At 39.3% G+C, this 20,630-nt stretch overlaps 1 protein-coding gene and 1 non-coding gene across 2 annotated transcripts; both read right to left on the bottom strand.

The window, feature by feature from the left end:
- Positions 1–1,284: 1,284 nt before the first annotated feature.
- On the bottom strand, positions 1,285–1,358 carry TRNAT-AGU (transfer RNA threonine (anticodon AGU)). The gene has a single exon. It is a non-coding gene; the product is annotated as a tRNA-Thr (tRNA).
- Positions 1,359–1,528: 170 nt separating this feature from the next.
- LOC110798663 (pumilio homolog 12) lies at positions 1,529–4,110 on the bottom strand. Its single transcript, XM_022003854.2, has 6 exons — positions 3,805–4,110; positions 2,929–3,409; positions 2,689–2,851; positions 2,393–2,595; positions 2,072–2,321; positions 1,529–1,993 (listed from the first exon to the last, which is right to left on the bottom strand). The coding sequence occupies exons 1-6, from the start codon at positions 3,932–3,934 to the stop codon at positions 1,766–1,768; spliced, it is 1,455 nt and encodes a 484-aa protein (XP_021859546.2). The 5' UTR covers positions 3,935–4,110; the 3' UTR covers positions 1,529–1,765.
- Between the last annotated feature and the right edge of the window lie 16,520 nt (positions 4,111–20,630).

The following is a 20,630-nucleotide window of genomic DNA, read 5'->3' as shown; positions in this document are numbered from 1 at the left end:
TTAAAGTTGGCCTTTTGGGAATTGCTAGGAATGCAAGTTTTCTAGTGCCTAACGAACAGATTAAACATACTCCTTCCATTCTTGAATACTTGTAACAGTTTGATTTTTATGCTATTTATACATTAACTTTGACATAACTTTCTTACTAAATATAAAAATCAAATGTTATGGTATAATATGTTCTTTGGTTCGTCTTAATGTATATTTTAAAATATCATTTTTTTAAAATTTTTTTTACTAATATGTAATTGCATATAAGTACGGTAAAATAAGTATCTTGACAAGTGAGTCAGTAAAACTGTTGTAAGTATTTAGGAACAGATGGAGTACTCAAGTTGATAACATTGCAGTAACCATTAGTAAGGTTGTATGTTAGTAGTTAATAACGGCTTGGGGTGGTAGTCGCGGTACAATAATGATTGTATTGTTTGATTTGAATTTTAGTTGATGGGTTTTGTTATTGAACTTGTTTTTGCAAACCTTGTGCGGTTGTAGTCTTTGAGATTTGATTATCTTGTTTTCGGGATGGTAAAAAAAACAGAGGATGGCAAGAGTGAGTGTTTGGAGCATTTAAATGTTACGATACGATAAGTCATAAGTATGTACTCTTATACGTAGTACTAGGATAATTTTCTCATTTGAGGCTTCTACAGTTGTACGTTATACCTTTGGTTCCTAGGTACACGCCATACACCTAATATTTGTGGTAGTGTACTCGTTACTTTGCTCATTTGAGGCTTACTTTAAGCCTTGACTTGCTATTGCTGTCAACTCCAAGTTGCTCCTTCAAAAGCTCATTAATGTTGACAGACTGATACAGTCAAGTTGATATTTTACTTGGGTCACATTAACATATCAATCACAAGTTTTGGGGTAATCTTAATGTAGGGACCTTTGAAGTTTGAACACATCATCAACTTTGATCAATACACTTGTATCTTTTTCATGTATTTTGTAACTTATCAGTGGACACTTGTGTTGCAACTGTAAGTATGCATATATTGGTATGTATTTTACCCCTTTTTTAGGTAAACATTCTTAATATTACTATATATAATAGTAATATCTGATTAGTATAATAATCAATATAAATTATAATAATTTATAATTTGATAAAAAATTCAACAAGGGTTAAAATAATACTTGATCTGCACTTCATAATTGGCCAGGATAGATAAGAATAAGATTGTGGGTGAAAAAAAAGAGGTCAAATCTTTGGCATGTTCTCTGTACATTTAACCATCTAGGTCAAGGGCAGAAAGTATCAGCAAATCTAAAAAAAGTTGCTTTCATTGAGAGTCGAACTCAAGACCTCCCGCTTACTAAACGGGTGCTCTAACCAACTGAGCTATGAAAGCTTGTTGGTGATATAAAACAATTTAAGTATGAAAAAATCTAACATTTTGCTGTTGTTTCCCAATTGTATGTCATGAAACTTGTGGATTGGCCCGATAAACATACTCAGAAGCAGAACACAACGATTTAGCATAAAGGCTGTTCCAGTACACAAAGAAAATGGACTAGCGAATTTTACCAAAAAGAAAAAGGATGAGTGAACACAAATCATAATCATATTTCCACTCAAGAGTATAAGAATTCATTACAATTGATGAGATTTCGGCTCAATTGACCAACAATTCAAAAAAAACAAGGAACCCTACACAGTAGTACACACTGATGACTAATCCCACAATTCAATGGTACATAGAAGTATAAAAGTAATTGCATACGACAAAGTTACAAACTTTACTGTGCTCATCATTCATCAACAACTGAATTCCTTTTTCTTCTTTTTCTCCACAAACTTTGCTGCCCCTTGTTGTCTAACGACCTCCTTTTGCCACTTCTGTACTGCATATCCACTGGCTTCATCTCCTCTCATCTCATCTTTAATCAAATTGGCGACATTCTTTCCAAATAGACTACCCTCGAAAGTAGGAAAGTCCCGCAACAATTTCTTATACAGTTTTTCATATAACAAAACATCATGTTCCTACAACCAAAAAAATTATACTTTCAACAATCAAGTTGGAAAAAATAATGCTACAGGAGTATTACTAGCATATTTTACCTTCATCTCTTTGAGTAGGTTCTGTATCACATAATTTCCATACTGATTTTGCGCAATCTTTACAAGCATGTTACTCTTTAGAAGCTCTTCTGCTACACAAGTTCTAAACTGAGTACCGCAAAGTTTCTGAACCAGAAAGCTACCCCTCTGGTGTATACAAAGTGGCTCGTACAAAGGCCTGAGCTCCTTTGAAATTACTTGATTACATTTTGGATAATTCATCACTAGTACATGTTGCAAAACATAATTCCTGAAAACAAAATATACTTATAAAAACAATGTATAAATGGAAACAAATTATTGAATTGGCGATTGATTTACCCATATATATCTAGTGCCAATGGTGCTGCTTTGTAGGAGATATCCATGAGGAGACGTTCCTTTAAAGAGGGTTCATAGGTCATCCTGTCATAAGACAGCACTGGGGATGAATCCATGTAGTCCATACAATATTGTAACGAGATGCATCCATACTTATTGATGGCTAGCTCACACCAATGCTTCATCACTTCTTCATATAAAGGCTAATCATCATCAAATATACACCAGTAATCAGTAATCAGTCACAGGACATTGTTGTTTTTGTACAAACAGCTAGCAAAAGTTTTGTTTTATACCTCGTTCAAAAACGTATCTAATGACACAAAACACTCTTGAACGACATGCCTTGCTTGTTTGTGGTTCATTAGGTACACAACTGCTTCAGAAAATATCCTAGGAAACCAACTAACACTTGGTAATTTCCTCGCTGCATTGATTAGCTTCTTAAGCACCCGGGATCTGTCAAAAATAAGAGTATATTATCAGCCTTAAACTCAAAAGAGTTTTATGCGAACATATGACACTTATTTACTTACCCATGACTGTCACAAGAGGTGAAGATAAGGAGAGTATCAGGAAATTCTGCCATCTTTCTCAGAATGTGATTGAGTACAGTCCTATTACAGTTTTGAAGGAGTTTCAGAAACTCAGAACAACGTTCTTGATCGAGCATCACAGTATAGGGATCGATACAGATATCTTCGAGTAATGTTATCCTATTAATACGATTTGATATAACAAAATCATCCGTAATTCGGCCTGCTGTGCTAGGATAAAGAGTAGCAGGAGATTGTATATTCCAAGTTGGTAATTCGAACTCACTGCTGCTGCTAGAAGATGCAGCATTACTTAATTGGTACTGATTGGGCAAACCATAATTTGATGCAGCATTACTTAATTGGTACTGACTGGGCAAAGCATAATTTGATGCAGCATTACTCAATTGGTACTGATTGGGCAAAGTATAATTTGATGCAGCATTACTCAATTGGTACTGATTGGGCAAAGCATATTCCTCTGTCAAAGTATCCCCAGAAAATTAGAATTCAACTTTTGCATCAAATTTATTCATATCGATCAAATTAAATACTTAATTCTTGCTAATTAAACAAGAAAATCCTTGTATTATATTATTTCAAGAAAAACAGCAAAAACGTACACCAAAAATACAAAGTTTAACCCTAATTAAGAAATAAACCCACCCACACAATTTACAGAATTGAATAATCAAACCAATTAATTCATTAAGATATGATCACTTTCAACACATCAAAATCACCCCAAATAAAATACTATACAAATTACACAAGTGTTGCTATTATTCGACCGAACGGGAAAACAAACAAGAATTCAATATAGATAAATTAGTAAACCTAATTAGCACGTAAATTACAACAAAAAGAAAAAAGAACCTTGATAGTTGTTGGACAAATTTAGTCCCTGCATTAGTGAAGTTAAGTAAGAAGCATAATCATTAAACCCATGAAAAGATCCTTGATCCATTGTTGGCGATTGAAACAATCTTGATTTTCTCTCACTCATTAACGTATTACGTATAGTATAATCTTTCTTCTGAACAGCCGCTGCTATTTATATATACTTTTTTTTTTACAACGAGTTTGATTTCCCTTTTCTAGTCCAATTCAAATTCAAAATTACCTAAAAATAGGGTTTTCCTGAATATCTTAGATTTTTTTAGTTCTGTATTAGAGTTGGAGTGGTATTTGCTTCCAAATTTATGGTTTAATTAAATTGGTTAATAAATAATAATAATTGGTGTTCGTCTTTTGATTGGTGTAGGTTTCCTCATAATCTAGCTTTATATTTGAGTTCATCCCAAACACACCCATCCTCTGGTCCTCCCCTCTTGACTCTTGAGTAGCAAGAAATCTCCAAATCAGAAATAACTAGATTATTGCACTGCTTAATTTATATTATGTTGTACTCGTATGTGTCCGTGCTAATGCACGAGATAACTAAATTTAAAATCTTGCTAAATCAATACTCTGTATAATAACTAACAATTTTTTTATAGAGAATCAACATCACAATGGACATGAATACTCCGTATAATGTTTGGATAAACATAAAAACCAAATTAAAAAACTAATTAACAGCAATAAGGAACATTCTTAGAAAATCATGATGGTCTTTGCAAATAAAAACTTCGAAAATGATTATGTGGTTAATGTTAATTTGTGGATGCCCTATCGTAATAATAAAGTTTTTTTTTTCCTTATATCCTACAAGTTATTATTCTCAACTAATTCAAAGGATCGTTGTGAGTCGCCATCCTCATTTCTTCATTTTCTTCTTGTAAAACACGTAGAATAAAAGTAAATGAATTCATATGATGCTTACGTAAATATTTTGTTGATATGCTTCATAAATTCTAGTCTTTATAAACTTGAGTTTTTATAATCCTCCAAACTTATTAAATCTAAAAATTATAATTTTTACCTAAGGGTCCTTATACTACTTATATTTTTATTCCATTGGTTTACCCTAAATTTTTACCTAAGGGTCCTTATACTACTTATATTTTTATTCCATTGGTTTACCCTAAATTTTTATCAATTTGCGATTATTTTTATTCCATTGGTTTACCCTAAATTTTTACCTAAGGGTCAATTTTTCCAAATTCAATCTATATTATGTTTCTTTAATTGTGTGGTTTTGATGGATATTGTCATTGGTTGGAGATTGAACCGGAGATTTTAGAAGATAACTTTATAGTGTATTTTTAAGATTCTAACTAAACCAATTTTCACATTTCAAATCTATATTTATTAGGATTTTAGTATTGTATAATGGAGATTGAAATTATATTATTTAAGAAACTCATGCATTACCTGCTAGCACACACCGTCCATATCATATCCCAACTGGAACCACTAAGATTCATATTTGAGAACCCCGCGTTAAACGGTCGCCTATCACGATGGTTGGTCATGCTTTATAAATTTGACCTAAAATTTCTACCCGAAAAAGCCTTCAAAGACTGGGCAGTAGCCGATTTTCTCGTAGAACATTCCACTAACGAAAACACCACAGAAGCATACCTCCTCCCGATGAGGAACTTCTAATGGTAGAGGACAACTATCGGACACTGTACTTTGATGGCGCGTCCAATGAAAAAAAATGCAGCGTCGGAGTAATCCTTGTCAGTCCCGAAGGCGCTGATATTCCAGTGTTCGTCAAACTCAACTTCGAGGCAACTAAAAATGCCGCGGAATTGTAGACACCTACTTTTGTCCCCATTCCCGAAAGGGAAGGTTCGATGATGAGAACATAAATCTCCACTTGACAACGCATCTCCTATAAAATAACGAATCTCAATTCCCCTTTTCATTTCACTCGAAACCTGCTATTTATAGAAACCTGCTATTTATGGAAACCTGCTAAAAATAGTAACTACCGTAATGGGTAGTTGTTAAAAGTGGCAAGTCATAAAGATAGAAACCTGTCAGAATTAGGTGTTGCACTCCAACATAAATCCTAAATGAGATAGAAATTGCGAGAGAATCCTATTCCTAATATGATTCGAAAGTAAGAGTTACGTATTAATTAAAATCCTAACGAGCCTAGAGTTCGTAACAGGCCCAGATGCATTCCACCATAAAATTAATACGCACTAAAAGACTCAATTAAATCTCAAATACTCCGGATTCTAGGAATCCGAATCTGACTAAGAAAACAGCCCAGATCCTATTTTCAACGCCTGGTTCTTTCGGCGCCCAGGCCTGGGCGCTGAAAATACCTAGTACGTGTTTTTTCCTAATTCCCCGTGGATTAGAGTTCTACAATTCTATCTTTCCACGAACTCTTTTCTATAAATAGGGACCTAAGCTCGACGTGAAAACACACAACACATAATTATTATTCTGAGTATTGACTCTAAACCCCTAAGCCTAAGCCTCACGCTGCAAAACTGATCACGCGATCTGTCCAATCGATCCATAAATCGAACAGAACGTATCCTGTCCCATAATTTGAGATTCGTTAAATAAAAGGAGAAATAGCAAAGTCAAAGTGGTTAGTTTTCTGAGAACCGTGACGCACCTCTCAAGGGTGCGTCGTAATGTGTCCCTTTTCTATGATTTAATTGCTTTCCTCGCCCTTTTATGAACTGTTAAACTAACTAAATCTGATTGTTCGATCACGCCTAATAAATATGATATTTTTGGGAAATTGGATTATCATGCTAGGTCCCTTAAAACAATCTAAATCAGATAATCGCGTTCGATCTAGTACTATATGTTGCATATTGTTAAAATCGACTCAGATTAGTTTAATAGTTAACGCATGTCCCTTCAATTATTTATACTGAGCTAGTAAGGATATCCTGCCTCTGGAGTTATCAAAGAGCGAGTACTCCTCTCGGTAGTTACAGTCCCCCGAACCCTCAATCTCTACCCTGCGGGTGTACATTGAGCGATCCCCACCACCAGGGATCACAAGGGAACCTACGGCCGTCGTGGTCAAACATAATTGCACTCCCTTTATGTCACGATAACCGGGTTTTGTCAGTTTTTCTCATTGTCGTTAAAAACTGAATGGCGACTCCTATATTACTAGTCAATTGGGTGTAAACTCACAGGAAATCCAATTACACTTGATTTGACAAAAAGAAGCGTCACACCCACGAGGGACGAGGTCACGCATTAGCCTCGTGCTTTTTCGACCCCCTCACAGTGGCGACTCCACTGGGGATAGTGAAGGAAATACTCGTGCTTGTAGGTAATCAAAATAGCCGAAGGGTGAAACGATCCTACCCCGCGTTTATTTCCCCATCAAGTTGGGACGACCTAAAAATCAGCATATTAATGTGAACGGACAGAACCGCATAACGAATCTTGGCTCCCTTGGTGTTTCATCTCGGGAGTTGGGACTAAGGATACCCATCGCCAACCGGGGGGTGCATACGCTTCGAATGTTGTCCACTCGGCACTTTCGCTAGTAGTACACCCGTCCCAAACCCAATCGCTCGCCCACTAGGTCCCTCTCGCCTGCATGCCCCCTTGGCTTGCACTTGCGGGTTGGCCTTTTGGGACGAAATTCGTCTGTTGAAAGCACTACCCCGACCGGGGCATGTGGTGGATCTGCGATAGAAGCGGTACCAAGCCAGGGGCAAATAACTACCCATAGAAGCCTATCATAAACTACATGACATATTATTATTGCCTCATGATGGAATGTTAGTTATGTGTAGCGAAATATATGATTGTGTGTGATAAACTATCCTAGAAAAACCAACGACCTTAAAAATTACCCAAACATTCATAAACCAATTTGCCAAAGATTTATACCGATATACGTGTTCCGCAAACCCGGACGATCGCCACAAAAACAAGCGACGCTCGGGATGGCCTGTAACGAATCCCACAAACGCTGCACAACGCGTAAAGGACGTTATTAGGCAAGCACGCAAAATCGAAGTCGCATAAACAAAAGTAGACGAAAACTGAAAACGAGAACCAGCCAGAGACGCATTTTCAACGCCCCTGGCTGGGCGCTAAAATTTCTCACGCCCACCGATGGGCGCTGAAGTTGCTGCCTGGCCTTTTGGTCAGGCGCAGCAGCCTCGGTGCCCGCGTAAAAAAAATACACGTAGCAAAAAAAAACCTTTCGTAAAAATTGCTGCAAGGGCGTATGAAAAGGCACTCGATTCTAAAAGCGACTTGTAAAAAAATAAAATAACTCTTTGTGTCGTTGTTAGGCCTCCTATGACGACAATGTTCGGCTCCAAAACCGAGCACGCTAATCGAAATAACCTTGGATGTCACATGGGCAAAGTATTCAAAAAAATAATGTTCAAATAGAGTCTTTAAAGAAAAATAATGTTCGAATAAAAAATAAATTCGAGTCTAGACTAGGCTATGCCAAAAGTACAATCTAAATCCTAAGTTTTAGTTGTCTTATCCATAGAATCGGTCCTAATTCTTGGTGTCGTTCTGCAAGTCAAAAGGTTAAACCATATTGAGTCTCCCTTCCTAACATTTAAATCAATAAGCACCCATATGTAATTGTCATCCCTTGCTAAGAGTCTACGGCCTCCATGCTCTCTCTCACCAATAAAAAGAACATATTATATAATTCAAGTATTTGCAAAATGGAAACGGTCACATTCTGAAAATCATTCCCCCATAGTCGCACAACCCCCAAAGTGAACCTAAGGTGTCAATACCATTGGCAAAGAAAAAATTAATGGCCTCAAGGCTTATAATCACATTGGGTCACGACTATCATAGTCCTCTCGATTCACTCGCTCCTTGAAATACTACTAAGTACGGACTAAAAGATTTTCCATGAATGCAACATGACCAACCATGAAAATACCCAAATCGGCATACCATAAGGCTACCATTGGGGTAAAACAATACACACTAAGAGAGAAGCCGCACTAATGATTCTAGTCTTGCAAAAATAAAAATTCGATCTCCCCAACTAACTACCTTGCTAACATTAAGCAAAATGGCGCATGACAATTGAACACCCAAGGGTTAAAATCTAAAGTGTCAACCAACGGAAGTTATGGTCCAATTAGCCTAAGTCTGAGAGTCGCTTGGTCAAGTATTATAGGCTTACGCCACGTCATTATTTCGAGTCTAGGCCACCTCCTTGTATTCATACACGGGTTATAATCAGAAAGATTAATGAAAGTTCGAGTCTAAATCACAACTTCCAATTAAATCCCGTAAAACCGGAATCTGAAAAGAAACAAAAAATTATTTTCGATGTATTTCTTTCGTTAAATTTCAATAAGGTAAAAACAACATTTTGAATCTACGCTATTTGCACACGACTAAATACGCTTGCAAAGTAAGACAATTTAAAGGTCCACCCTAGGCCTACTAAAGCTAAAGGTCCACCCTAGGCCTGCTAAAGTTAAAGGTCCACTATAGGCCTACCAAACGAGGCTCACTCAGTCTCGCCTCGTGACTCAAAGACCACAACCATCTACCTCTTAGCCCAAATAAATTTTTTTGAAGGATTCATGTTGGGGAGAAATCCCAAGCAAAAAGAAAAAAATAGAAAGAGAAAAGGGAGAGCGAAAAGAGAAAGCCATGAAATACTTAAAAAGAAGGAGAAAAGGGAGAGCGAAAAGAGCAAGCCATGAAATACTTAAAAAGAAAGAGAAAAGGGAGAGCGAAAAGAGCGAGCCATGAAATACTTAGCCCGTACCTTCCAAGGTGCGGAATTTACCAAGGTGAACGAAGGAAAAGAACTGATTCAACCAATGCAAATCATGCCACAAAAGCTACATAAAGTTCTACGATGTCTACCCTTTCCAGTCCTTATGTTCTTAGACGCCTTCGCTCTGGGGCCCCTGTTCAGCTCATTTAACCATCCATGTTCTCATCGCCATAACCCAAGAAACCATTACCTCGACTCTTGTTCTCGAACTTGTTGTCAACCGCAAACCACGCACGGCCATTGACACGTGCGTCATACCCATTATTTCCGAAACCTGCTCTTACATACCATTAGTATAATGACCATATAATTTGTTTGAATACATCCTGTTGATATACCCTTGAGCCGTCCCCATGCTACTCATTGGCCTTGGTTGATGTAAACTCATGACACTAGCTTGAGGCTGCAAATTGTGAGTCCTAGAAGATGTAATCCTTATGCTTGACCAATACCTATACAACTTATCCTATCTCATTCAACCCATCTTTCAAGCCGTCTTGAGTCACGAATAAAAAAGAAGACCAATGAAAAGTACAAAAATAATAAAAAAGCAAACTTTGCAAAGCGCCTTTAAAAGATCGTCTAAAAAGAAAAAGAAGCATTTAGCGCACCAAAAAAGATCAGCCCAGAAGTCATTTTCAACGCCCATAGCTGGGCGCCGAAATCTTTAGCGCCCCAGCCTGGGCGCTGAATCTCTCTGCTTGCTAAAAATTTGTCCAGAAGTGCTCGTCATTGTATCCGCACATACACGGAACAATAACGAACACTTGGTGGGGTACAACACGTATTCAGATATACGTATCACCAAAGAAATACATGTACTCAATCAAAAAAATATAAAACAAATTTTTGGCTTACGGCAAGGCAACAGATTAAAATAATAATAAACTTCACTTATTCTACCGTTTCAAATAATATGTTTCCATCTCAGAACATACTTATCGAATTCGGCATTCTAAGAAACCATTTTCTAGGCTAAGAACTACGCAAGACCTGATTCCAAATTAAATCTATTTAAGGCGGATACGTAGGCAATCCATGATTCGGTCCAACCAATTTGCAAAAATATTAAAGCCTATAGAAAAACAAGAATAAAAAATAGAAGTCCCTTATTGAAATTTAATTACTTGCAACCCAAGCCGAAAGAAAAAATTTAAGTCAAAGGAAGAATCCAAGTCACCAAGATGCCAAAATTAACGAGCACACATCGAAAAATAATAAGGGCACGTACCCTTGCCGGAAGGAGCACTCACACTCCTAGGCACTTAGCCAAGACTCAAAAGATCGCTTTGCCTCAATTGAATGGGGGCTAGCGCAAGCGTCCATGACCTCTAAAGTACTCGACTTGACCCTCCCTAAAGAGAACTAACTCACTTAAAAACCTTCTTTCACCACTAGACACAATCATAATCGCCAACAAGTAGTAAAGGCAGTAAGCTTGCAAAGAAAAGGATTTTTCTACGGCATCGCCCCATCGTTCCTTCGAACTCAGGGCACCCGTCCATGGTAATTCAAATGCTTGCGAATCCCCTTTGAAAAAAAAAATCAGACATTGTCAATAGGACTTGGCACTTAACCAAGGCTCACCCTACTCAGACATATGACACGGGCATCTAAAATCAAAATCTAAAAGCATCATTAATGGGAAGACATAATAGCAACTGGGGGCTAAAAATTAAAATGAAAGAGCTAGGGAAATAACTAAATATACCTTGACCTTTTGTACGGACATACACCAAGTAAATCTAAGTCAATTTGAAAACGGTTTATATTCCCGCAATTCTGGAAAAGATGGCCCTAAAAGCCTAAAGCATATGCCAAACGGGCACAAGTAATATCTTGACGCCTGCACCTTGGCTTCCAGCAAATCCTTAGACAGCATTCTAAAATTCGTAACAGTATTTTGATTCACTCATGTAATCCTGTACGAACCCTTCTATAAGTCAACTTACTTGGGACACCTTGGACTGTACACAATAGGATTCGGATTTTAAATAATTTTCAAATAATTTTCAAAGACTTTTTCGAACATAATGAAGTGTCGTTGGTTTAAGCTAAGTATGCGTTTATCTCGATGTTGCAAGTAAGTCAAAAAGATTTCTAAATATGATTATGGGTAAAGAAAGGCGCCTAGGTTTTGGTCAAGGCACACTTCAACATGTGACTACCTTGACCATGGCAATGTCGCACAATACGACATTTACAAGAGAAGTAGCAGATCACTACTCGAACGTACCTCGCACTAAACGAGTCTGGTTCAAACTATTCAGTACGATCCATGTAACCATGAATGCACAAAAACGTATGCAAGGCATTATAGCACCAAGTCAATCCCGTAGCTACAGTTGGAGGGTTGAGAAAAACACTCTAAAAATGCTCGAAATGACGATTTCATCGCAAATTCTCGACGCTAATACTATACATATGTCATAGGGGCACAATCCTAAGCTTTAATCGCGTAAAACGAACCTTAGAATTGCTACAACCCCTCCCAAATTCTAAGCGCTACTTAGAATATATAAAGTCACCCCACTAACAAGGGTAACTGAAAATCGCGAGTCACCAAAACTCCGATCAAACTACTGCACATAACGCTCGCCCTACAAGCGCCCGTTACACAGTCTACCTCGTTCCAAGGCAAAAGCGAAAGAAAAAAAATCAAGGATAAGAACTGTCAAAATATACCCAGAAATCATTTTCAACGCCCAGAGCTGGGCGCCGATATCTTCAACGCCCCAGCCTGGGCGCTGAATATTTCTGCTAGCCAAGTTTTGCCCAGATATAAAAATAAGAAAGAAACACCTATGAATCCTCGCATCGAACGAAGTAATAAAGCCGTGCAAACCCACACAGAAGGTGCTACACTTGTTCGAGCACCTGAACGAGGCGTGATGAAGTACTCCAATGCAAAAAATAATAGTGATATCCCAACACCTGGAGGAATGTTCTAAGACACGCCGTTAGGCCACACAAGCCTACGTCGCACCATAAGTTCAACCGTCCCACGGTAGAAGTCTAAAAAAAATAAAGAGTAAGGCATATTGCACTAATGCGGGCACGACCAAGAGCATGTGTAAAAGAGGCAAAGACTACTTATCGCCCAAATTCAAAATGCAAGCCACACGACTTCTACATTAAGGATTGAAAATAGCAAAACATTACCTGCCACGGAAGGGATAGCTCGCACCTACACGAGCGGAACCCCAAGGTATCTTTCTCGAAAGAACCTACAAAAGTCGTATGCCAAAAGGAAGCATCCCAACATGCATACTTGGGGGCTCCAAGCTACGAAACAACCATAGCAAAATAAAAAAATCTGGAAGCAAATGTTTGAACAATCGAAAGGGCACGATGTTTGAACCCACCTCGTGAATGGGCCTGAACCCTATCAAACTTCTAAGCAAGCTATTCAAAATCAGTCATTGCTAAAAAAAAAAATGATTCAAACAAACTGATTAATGGACCGCACACAACGACCATTCTATGAACGCTCGTTCGCACATACATATCATCTTTCTAAGTATCGAACATTTACGAACGCGTTAAAAAAAAAGAAAAAAGAAAACGAACGAACAAGAGGCCAACTGTGTCATCAAGAAACCTCGCCAGAAATCATTTTCAGCGCCCAGCGCTGGGCGCCGAAATCTTTAACGCCCAGGCGTGGGCGCCGAAAACGATCCCAAACCCAAAAAGGCCCCTACTTCTATAGGGCCCTGCGGTATCTGTTCGACTCGAAAATTGCCAATTTCTTTACTGAAAGCCGCACCTTACGGCTTTGTTAAGAATAGCACACCACTACAAAGATCGCTCGCACTTACGAGCACGATCCCAAAGACGATCAAAGACATTACAAAATGCGTAGGAACCTCTTTGACAAGAAATGACCGTCAAGCACGAATGCTTGGGGGCTCGAAAGAAAATATATATTTCAAAAAAAGTATGCAAAGTTAAAACAATATTCCCAGACTACGCTGTACAAAGTCCCGTGTTTGGATAATCTCAAAAGAAAAAGAACCGGTTTACGACCTCAAGACAAAGGTCGCCGTTGATACTTATACATGGTCCCCCAATCAAGGACCCAGGTAGTGGCAAAATTGAGCCGTAAGGACTAGCTCAAAACCATGAAGGAAGATGACCACAAGACAATGGTCCGTCTAAGCACGTTGCCAACCCACTTTCAGGTTACAACTAAATCCGAGCATCCCTCGAAAGAATTAGCTCCTACAAGAATGAATAAAAAGAAATTCTCAAAAGAAATCACAAAGAACAAAAGAAATAGGAACTTGCCCATCTTCAGTTGGCAAGATCGCGTCACGAACCACGCGAGTTCCCAAATCGAAAAAACGAATTCAGGGACGTCCACCCTCAGCGGACAGGGCTCGCCCACCCTCAGCGGGCGGGGTCTGCGTCACTAGCCGCGCAAGTCCTTAGTTTTCGAAAAATAAAGTCTTCAAATTCAAAACAGGCTCGCCATCTTCAGCCGGCGGGGGCTACGGAGCAAACCACGTAGGTCCTCATTTTCAAAAAATGAACACAAAACAAATTTCAAAATATATTCGTCCACTTCTATCGGACGGGGTGTCCACCCTTAGCGGACAGGTTCGCCATCTTTAGCCGGCGAGGTCTACGTCACAAGCCGCGTAGGTCCTTATTTTCAAATTTCAAAAATAGATTCGTCCACTTCTATCGGACGGGGTGTCCACCCTTAGCGGACAGGCTCGCCATCTTTAGCCGGCGGGGTCTACGTCACAAGCCGCGTAGGTCCTTATTTTCAAATTTCAAAAATAGATTCGTCCACTTCTATCGGACGGGGTGTCCACCCTTAGCGGACAGGCTCGCCATCTTTAGCCGGCGGGGTCTGCGTCACTAACCGCGCAGGTCCTTAATTGCTGCAACGATAACTTTTTCTGGTTTTCCGTTTTTCCAAAAAAGAACGATGTGAGTAGCTTTCCCTTTTTCCAAAGATTGGTTCTCCGTTTTTTTCCAAAAAAGAACGATGTGCTGGATTTTCCTTTGTTTTACGTCCCATAAAAACAAGGGGGTTTTCTCGTTTAGCTAACCCTGAAAATGAGAATCTTTAAAAGCATTTTTTACCTCGTGATTGGGCTTGGCCAGGCCCAATTACACTTTATAGCTTTGATTTCGAAAACATCTGTAGCTACTCCCAATGACAAAGTGAGGGAGTTCCTACGCCTCTTTAGATACTTCCAATGACAAAGTGAGGAAGTTTCTATACTATCCGTTGACAAATCCCGATGACACGTGAGGGATATGTCGACACTTCAAGTGATGACCCTTAAGTCAAATGTTATCACTCGGGGGCTCGTGAGACCCTCGCAAAAACAGGTCACCATGGCTTGTGTGACGCACTCCGTCTAATACTTTGACCATCGTCTTACTCCAAGACTCAGTCAAAGTGGGGGCTAACTCTAGACACCTACTTTTGTCCCCATTCCCGAAAGGGAAGGTTCGATGATGAGAACATAAATCTCCACTTGACAACGCATCTCCTATAAAATAACGAATCTCAATTCCCCTTTTCATTTCACCCGAAACCTGCTATTTATAAAAACCTGCTATTTATGTAAACCTGCTAAAAATAGTAACTACCGTAATGGGTAGTTGTTAAAAGTGGCAAGTCATAAAGATAGAAACCTGTCAGAATTAGGTGTCGCACTCCAACATAAATCCTAAATGAGATAGAAATTGCGAGAGAATCCTATTCCTAATATGATTCGAAAGTAAGAGTTACGTATTAATTAAAATCCTAACGAGCCTAGAGTTCGGAACAGGCCTAGATGCATTCCATCATAAAATTAATACGCACTAAAAGACTCAATTAAATCTCAAATACTCCGGAGTCTAGGAATCCGAATCTGACTAAGAAAACAGCCCAGATCCTATTTTCAACGCCTGGTTCTGGGCGCCGAAATCTTCGGCGCCCAGGCCTGGGTGCTGAAAATACCTGGTACGTGTTTTTTCCTAATTCCCCGTGGATTAGAGTTCTACAATTCTATCTTTCCACGAACTCTTTTCTATAAATAGGGCCCTAAGCTCGACGTGAAAACACACAACACATAATTATTATTCTGAGTATTGACTCTAAACCCCTAAGCCTAAGCCTCACGCTGCAAAACTGATCACGCGTTCTGTCGCAATCGATCCATAAATCGAACAGAACGTATCCTGTCCCATAATTTGATATTCGTTAAATAAAAGGAGAAATAGCAAAGTCAAAGTGGCTAGTTTTCTGAGAACCGTGACGCACCTTTCAAGGGTGCGTCGTAATGTGTCCCTTTTCTATGATTTAATTGCTTTCCTCGCCCTTTTATGAACTGTTAAACTAACTAAATCTGATTGTTCGATCACGCCTAATAAATATGATATTTTTGGGAAATTGGATTATCATGCTAGGTCCCTTAAAACAATCTAAATCAGATAATCGCGTTCGATCTAGTACTATATGTTGCATATTGTTAAAATCGACTCAGATTAGTTTAATAGTTAACGCATGTCCCTTCAATTATTTATGCTGAGCTAATAAGGATATCCTGCCTCTGGAGTTATCGAAGAGCGAGTACTCCTCTCGGTAGTTACAGTCCCCCGAACCCTCAATCTCTACCCTGCGGGTGTACGTTGAGAGATCCCCACCACCAGGGATCACAAGGGAACCTACGGCCGTCGTGGTCAAACATAATTGCACTCCCTTTATGTCACGATAACCGGGTTTTGTCAGTTTTTCTCATTGTCGTTAAAAACTGAATGGCGACTCCTATATTACTAGTCAATTGGGTGTAAACTCATAGGAAATCCAATTACACTTGATTTTGTTAGGTTATGATACATATGACAATACATAAATCATGCGGAAACAACCATTAAGCCAGGAATACATATTATTTACACATAATCATATAGCATAATTTAGATGCATACTCTTTGTTGCGTGCCTTCCCTAGCTGCGCCCGAACCGAACAAGAACAAGTCTTTAGGACTCCAAGTGTCGTCCCTCCGTAGATAGTCCACAGCACGTCCGGATCCGCCTTAAGATTGACCAACTAGAATCGCCCTTAAGGTACTAGAATTTTCGGCACTCTTAGGTAAGAAATATGACTGAATTTTTCTCTCAAAACTCACTTTGAATACTTGAATTAATCTCTGAAAATATGTGACCCTAGGCACGTATTTATAGAGTTATGGAAAGGGAATTGGAATCCTAGTAGGATACGAATTAATTAAACTTAGAATCCTACAAGAACTCTAATTAATTAATTTATCCTTTTAGGAATAGGAATTTAATCATATACTAATTTTAATAGTTTTAGGAATCATGCATGAACACAAACTCACACACACACGGCAGCCACGAGGGCCTCCCATGCGTGTGCGTGCGAGCAGCAGCCCACGCAGCGAGGCCATGGCCTTGGCGCGCGCTGGGCCTGCCTTGCGGTGGGCCTGGGCGCTGCCTTGGCTGGGCGCGCGTTTGGCTTGCTGGGCGATGGCCCGACTTCGTGCTGGGCCTTCGTCCGGCAGGCCTCGTCCGATGCTAATTCGTACGATACGCTTCCGATTAAATTCCTGGTTCCGGAATTCATTTCCGATACGAACAATATTTAATATTTCCGATTCCGGAATCAATTTCCGTTTCGAACAAATATTTAATATTTCCGTTTCCGGAATTATTTTCCGATTCCGATAATATTTCCGATTCTGACAATATTTCCGTTTCCGGCAATATTTCCGATTCTGGCAATATTTCCATTTCCGATAATATTTTCCGATACGTACCATGTTTCCGTTTCCGGCAACATCTACGACTTGGATAATATTTATATTTCCGATACGATCCATATTTCCGTTTCCGGCAATATCATCGTTTCCGGAGTATTCATTTCTTGCCTGTGACGATCTCAGCTCCCACTGAAACCAAGATCCGTCGATTCCGAATATCCATAGATGGAGTATCTAATGCCATTAAATACTTGATCCGTTTACGTACTATTTGTGTGACCCTACGGGTTCAGTCAAGAGTAAGCTGTGGATTAATATCATTAATTCCACTTGAACTGAAGCGGCCTCTAGCTAGGCATTCAGTTCACTTGATCTCACTGAATTATTAACTTGTTAATTAATACTGAACCGCATTTATTAGACTTAACATAGAATGCATACTTGGACCAAGGGCATTATTTCCTTCAGATTTGACAAAAAGAAGCGTCACACCCACGAGGGACGAGGTCACGCATTAGCCTCGTGCTTTTTCGACCCCCTCACAGGAATACGAAGCCTGCATAGTCGGGTTAGAAGCTGCAACAAGCCTCAGACTTAAATACCTACGATTTTTCGCCGATTCATCTTTAATCATAAATCATATATCGAAGAGGTGGAAAGTTAGAAGCACTAGTCTTTCAATGTATCGGTCTCACTTAGACCAAATAGCTGAGCAATTCGAAAAATTTGAATATACATACTTACGAAGGGACGATAATCAGTTTGCGGATGCACTAGCCAAGCTGGCTTCCATGCTTAACATCCCGAATGAACTAGACCGAATGAGTCTCCGAGTTGAACGGAGGGAGGAGCCATCCTACAGTCACGCCAATAGTGATAACCCTGGACCAACAAAAGAAGAACCATGGTACACAGATATACTTAGTTATAAAATAAGTAGTGAATTTCCACCTGACACATCACCCCGAGCCAAACGTTTTCTGCAACTCCTGGCCTCTAGGTATGATCTATACCATGGAGAGTTATACAAATACGCACCTAATAAAGTTAAAATGCTATGTGTTCACAAAAACCGAGCTAAATGATTAAAGGAAGAAACCCATAATGGTGTGTGGGGGCCCCATATGAACGACAAAATGCTAGCCAGAAAAATATTACGCTCAGGGGTACTATTGGACAACATTGGAGATCGATTGTTACCACTTTGTCAAAACTTGTCCTAAATGTCAAATATTCAGTAACCTCAACGACCTGCCTCCCTCAGAATTATACACCTTTATCTCTCCCTGGCCATTCTGTACTTGGGGTATAGATATAATCGGTAAAGTCTGTTAGGTATGATACATATGACAAAACATAAATCATGCGGAAAACCTTAATGCCAGGAAACATATTATTTACACATAATCATATAACATAATTTAGATGCATACACTTTGTAGCGTGCCTTCCCTAGCTGCGCCCGAACCGAACAAGAACAAGTCTTTAGGACTCCAAGTGTCGTCCCTCCGTAGATAGTCCACAGCACGTCCGGATCCGCCTTAAGCTTGACCAACTAGAATCGCCCTTAAGGTTTCTAGGAATTTTCGGCTAAAATGGTTGCAAGTGTTTGGCTGATTTTTGCTTCAAAATCTTACCTTTGAATACTTCAATATTGTGTATAAATTTGTGACCCTAGGCACCTATTTATAGAGTTATGGAAAAGGACTTATAATCCTATTAGAATACTAATTTAGTTTAATTAGAATCCTGCTAGGACTCTCTATTAAATAAACTTTATCTATTAGGATTAGGATTTAATCATATGACGAATCCCGATAGCTTTAAGATTCTTGTAACACGCACACGAGCAGCGCACAAGCACCGCAAGCCCACGCACAAGCCTTGCGGCCCACGCCGAGCGCACAACGCTGAGGCCCACTGCTCGCAGCCTGCCTGATCCGTGCGTGCGCCCAAGCCTTGGCTGGGCCTGGCCTTGCGCTGGGCCTGGTCGAGGCTTGGCGTGTGGTTTGTTGCGCTTGGCTTGCTGGGCGACGGCCTGGCTTCGTGCTGGGCCTTCGTCTAGCAAGCCTCGTCCGATGCTAATTCGTACGATACACTTCTGATTAAATTCCCGATTCCGGAATTCATTTCCGATACGAACAATATTTAATATTTCCGATTCCGGAAATAATTTCCGTTTTGAACAAATATTTGATATTTCCGTTTCCGGAATGATTTTCCGATTTCGATAATATTTCCGATTCTGACAATATTTCCGTTTTCGGGAATATTTCCTATTTCGGCAATATTTCCATTTCCGATAATATTTTCCGATACGTACCATGTTTCCGTTTCCGGCAACATCTACGACTTGGATAATATTTATATTTCCGATACGATCCATATTTCCGTTTCCAGCAATATCATCGTTTACGGAGTATTCATTTCTTGCTTTTGACGATCTCAGCTCCCACTGAAACCAAGATCCGTCGATTCCGAATATCCATAGATGGAGTATTTAATGCCATTAAATATTTGATCCGTTTACATACTATTTGTGTGACCCTACGGGTTCAGTCAAGACTAAGTCGTGGATTAATATCATTAATTCCACTTGAACTGAAGCGGCCTCTAGCTAGGCATTCAAATCACTTGATCTCACTGAATTATTAACATGTTAGTTAATACTGAACCGCATTTATTAGACTTAACATTAAATGCATACTTGGACCAAGGACATTATTTCCTTCAGTCTCCCACTTGTCCTTAGGGACAAATGTGCATTTCCTAATTCCTTTGTCACTTGATGCTTTCTCTTGAACATAAGGTAAGAGTTCTCATCCTTATTATGTCCAGAGGTGTTTCTCGGTTTCAGAGTTCAACTGATCAAATAAACAGATAATCATAGCCTATGATTCATCTGAGCATGGCCATGCATTTTACAGTTTCTAGCTCTCCGAGTGGCCTTGTACAACTTTCAGCATCTCATCCCGATTTATGGGAGGACAATCCCAATCTTGCGATCTTGAGATTAGATTTCGTTTGATAGGTGATTACCTGAGCGTTGCCTTTATAGCCTCCTTTTACGGTGCGACGGTTGACAACGTCAAAGTAAGCAGTTCTCAAACAAGTAATCTCAAATCACTCAGGTATTGAGGATTAGTGTCTAAAAATTTTAATGAAATTTGCTTATGACAGATTTTCATCTCTTACAGTAAAGTTTCATAGGTCTGTCCGATACTAGTCTTCCCAAAGTAAGTATCTATGCAAATGATTATGACATTGCCATGTCCACATAGTTCAAGAAACAGAACTACTAGTCATCTTG

This window comes from Spinacia oleracea, chromosome 5 (genome assembly GCF_020520425.1).
Source record: "Spinacia oleracea cultivar Varoflay chromosome 5, BTI_SOV_V1, whole genome shotgun sequence".
In the NCBI taxonomy this organism is placed as follows: domain Eukaryota; kingdom Viridiplantae; phylum Streptophyta; class Magnoliopsida; order Caryophyllales; family Amaranthaceae; genus Spinacia; species Spinacia oleracea.
Note: the sequence above shows the minus strand (reverse complement) of the source record. Positions and strands in the feature narration are given on the sequence as shown.

What these genes read in the sequence shown, in the direction of transcription:
- LOC110798663 (XM_022003854.2), bottom strand. Translation starts at nt 3,934, where the DNA reads ATGAGTGAGAGAAAATCAAGATTGTTTCAATCGCCAACAATGGATCAA. An exon ending in ACCTCTTGTGACAGTCATGG is followed by an intron (nt 2,852 to 2,928) that starts GTAAGTAAATAA and finishes TATTTTTGACAG; the next exon opens with ATCCCGGGTGCTTAAGAAGC. An exon ending in TTGGCACTAGATATATATGG is followed by an intron (nt 2,322 to 2,392) that starts GTAAATCAATCG and finishes TTTTGTTTTCAG; the next exon opens with GAATTATGTTTTGCAACATG.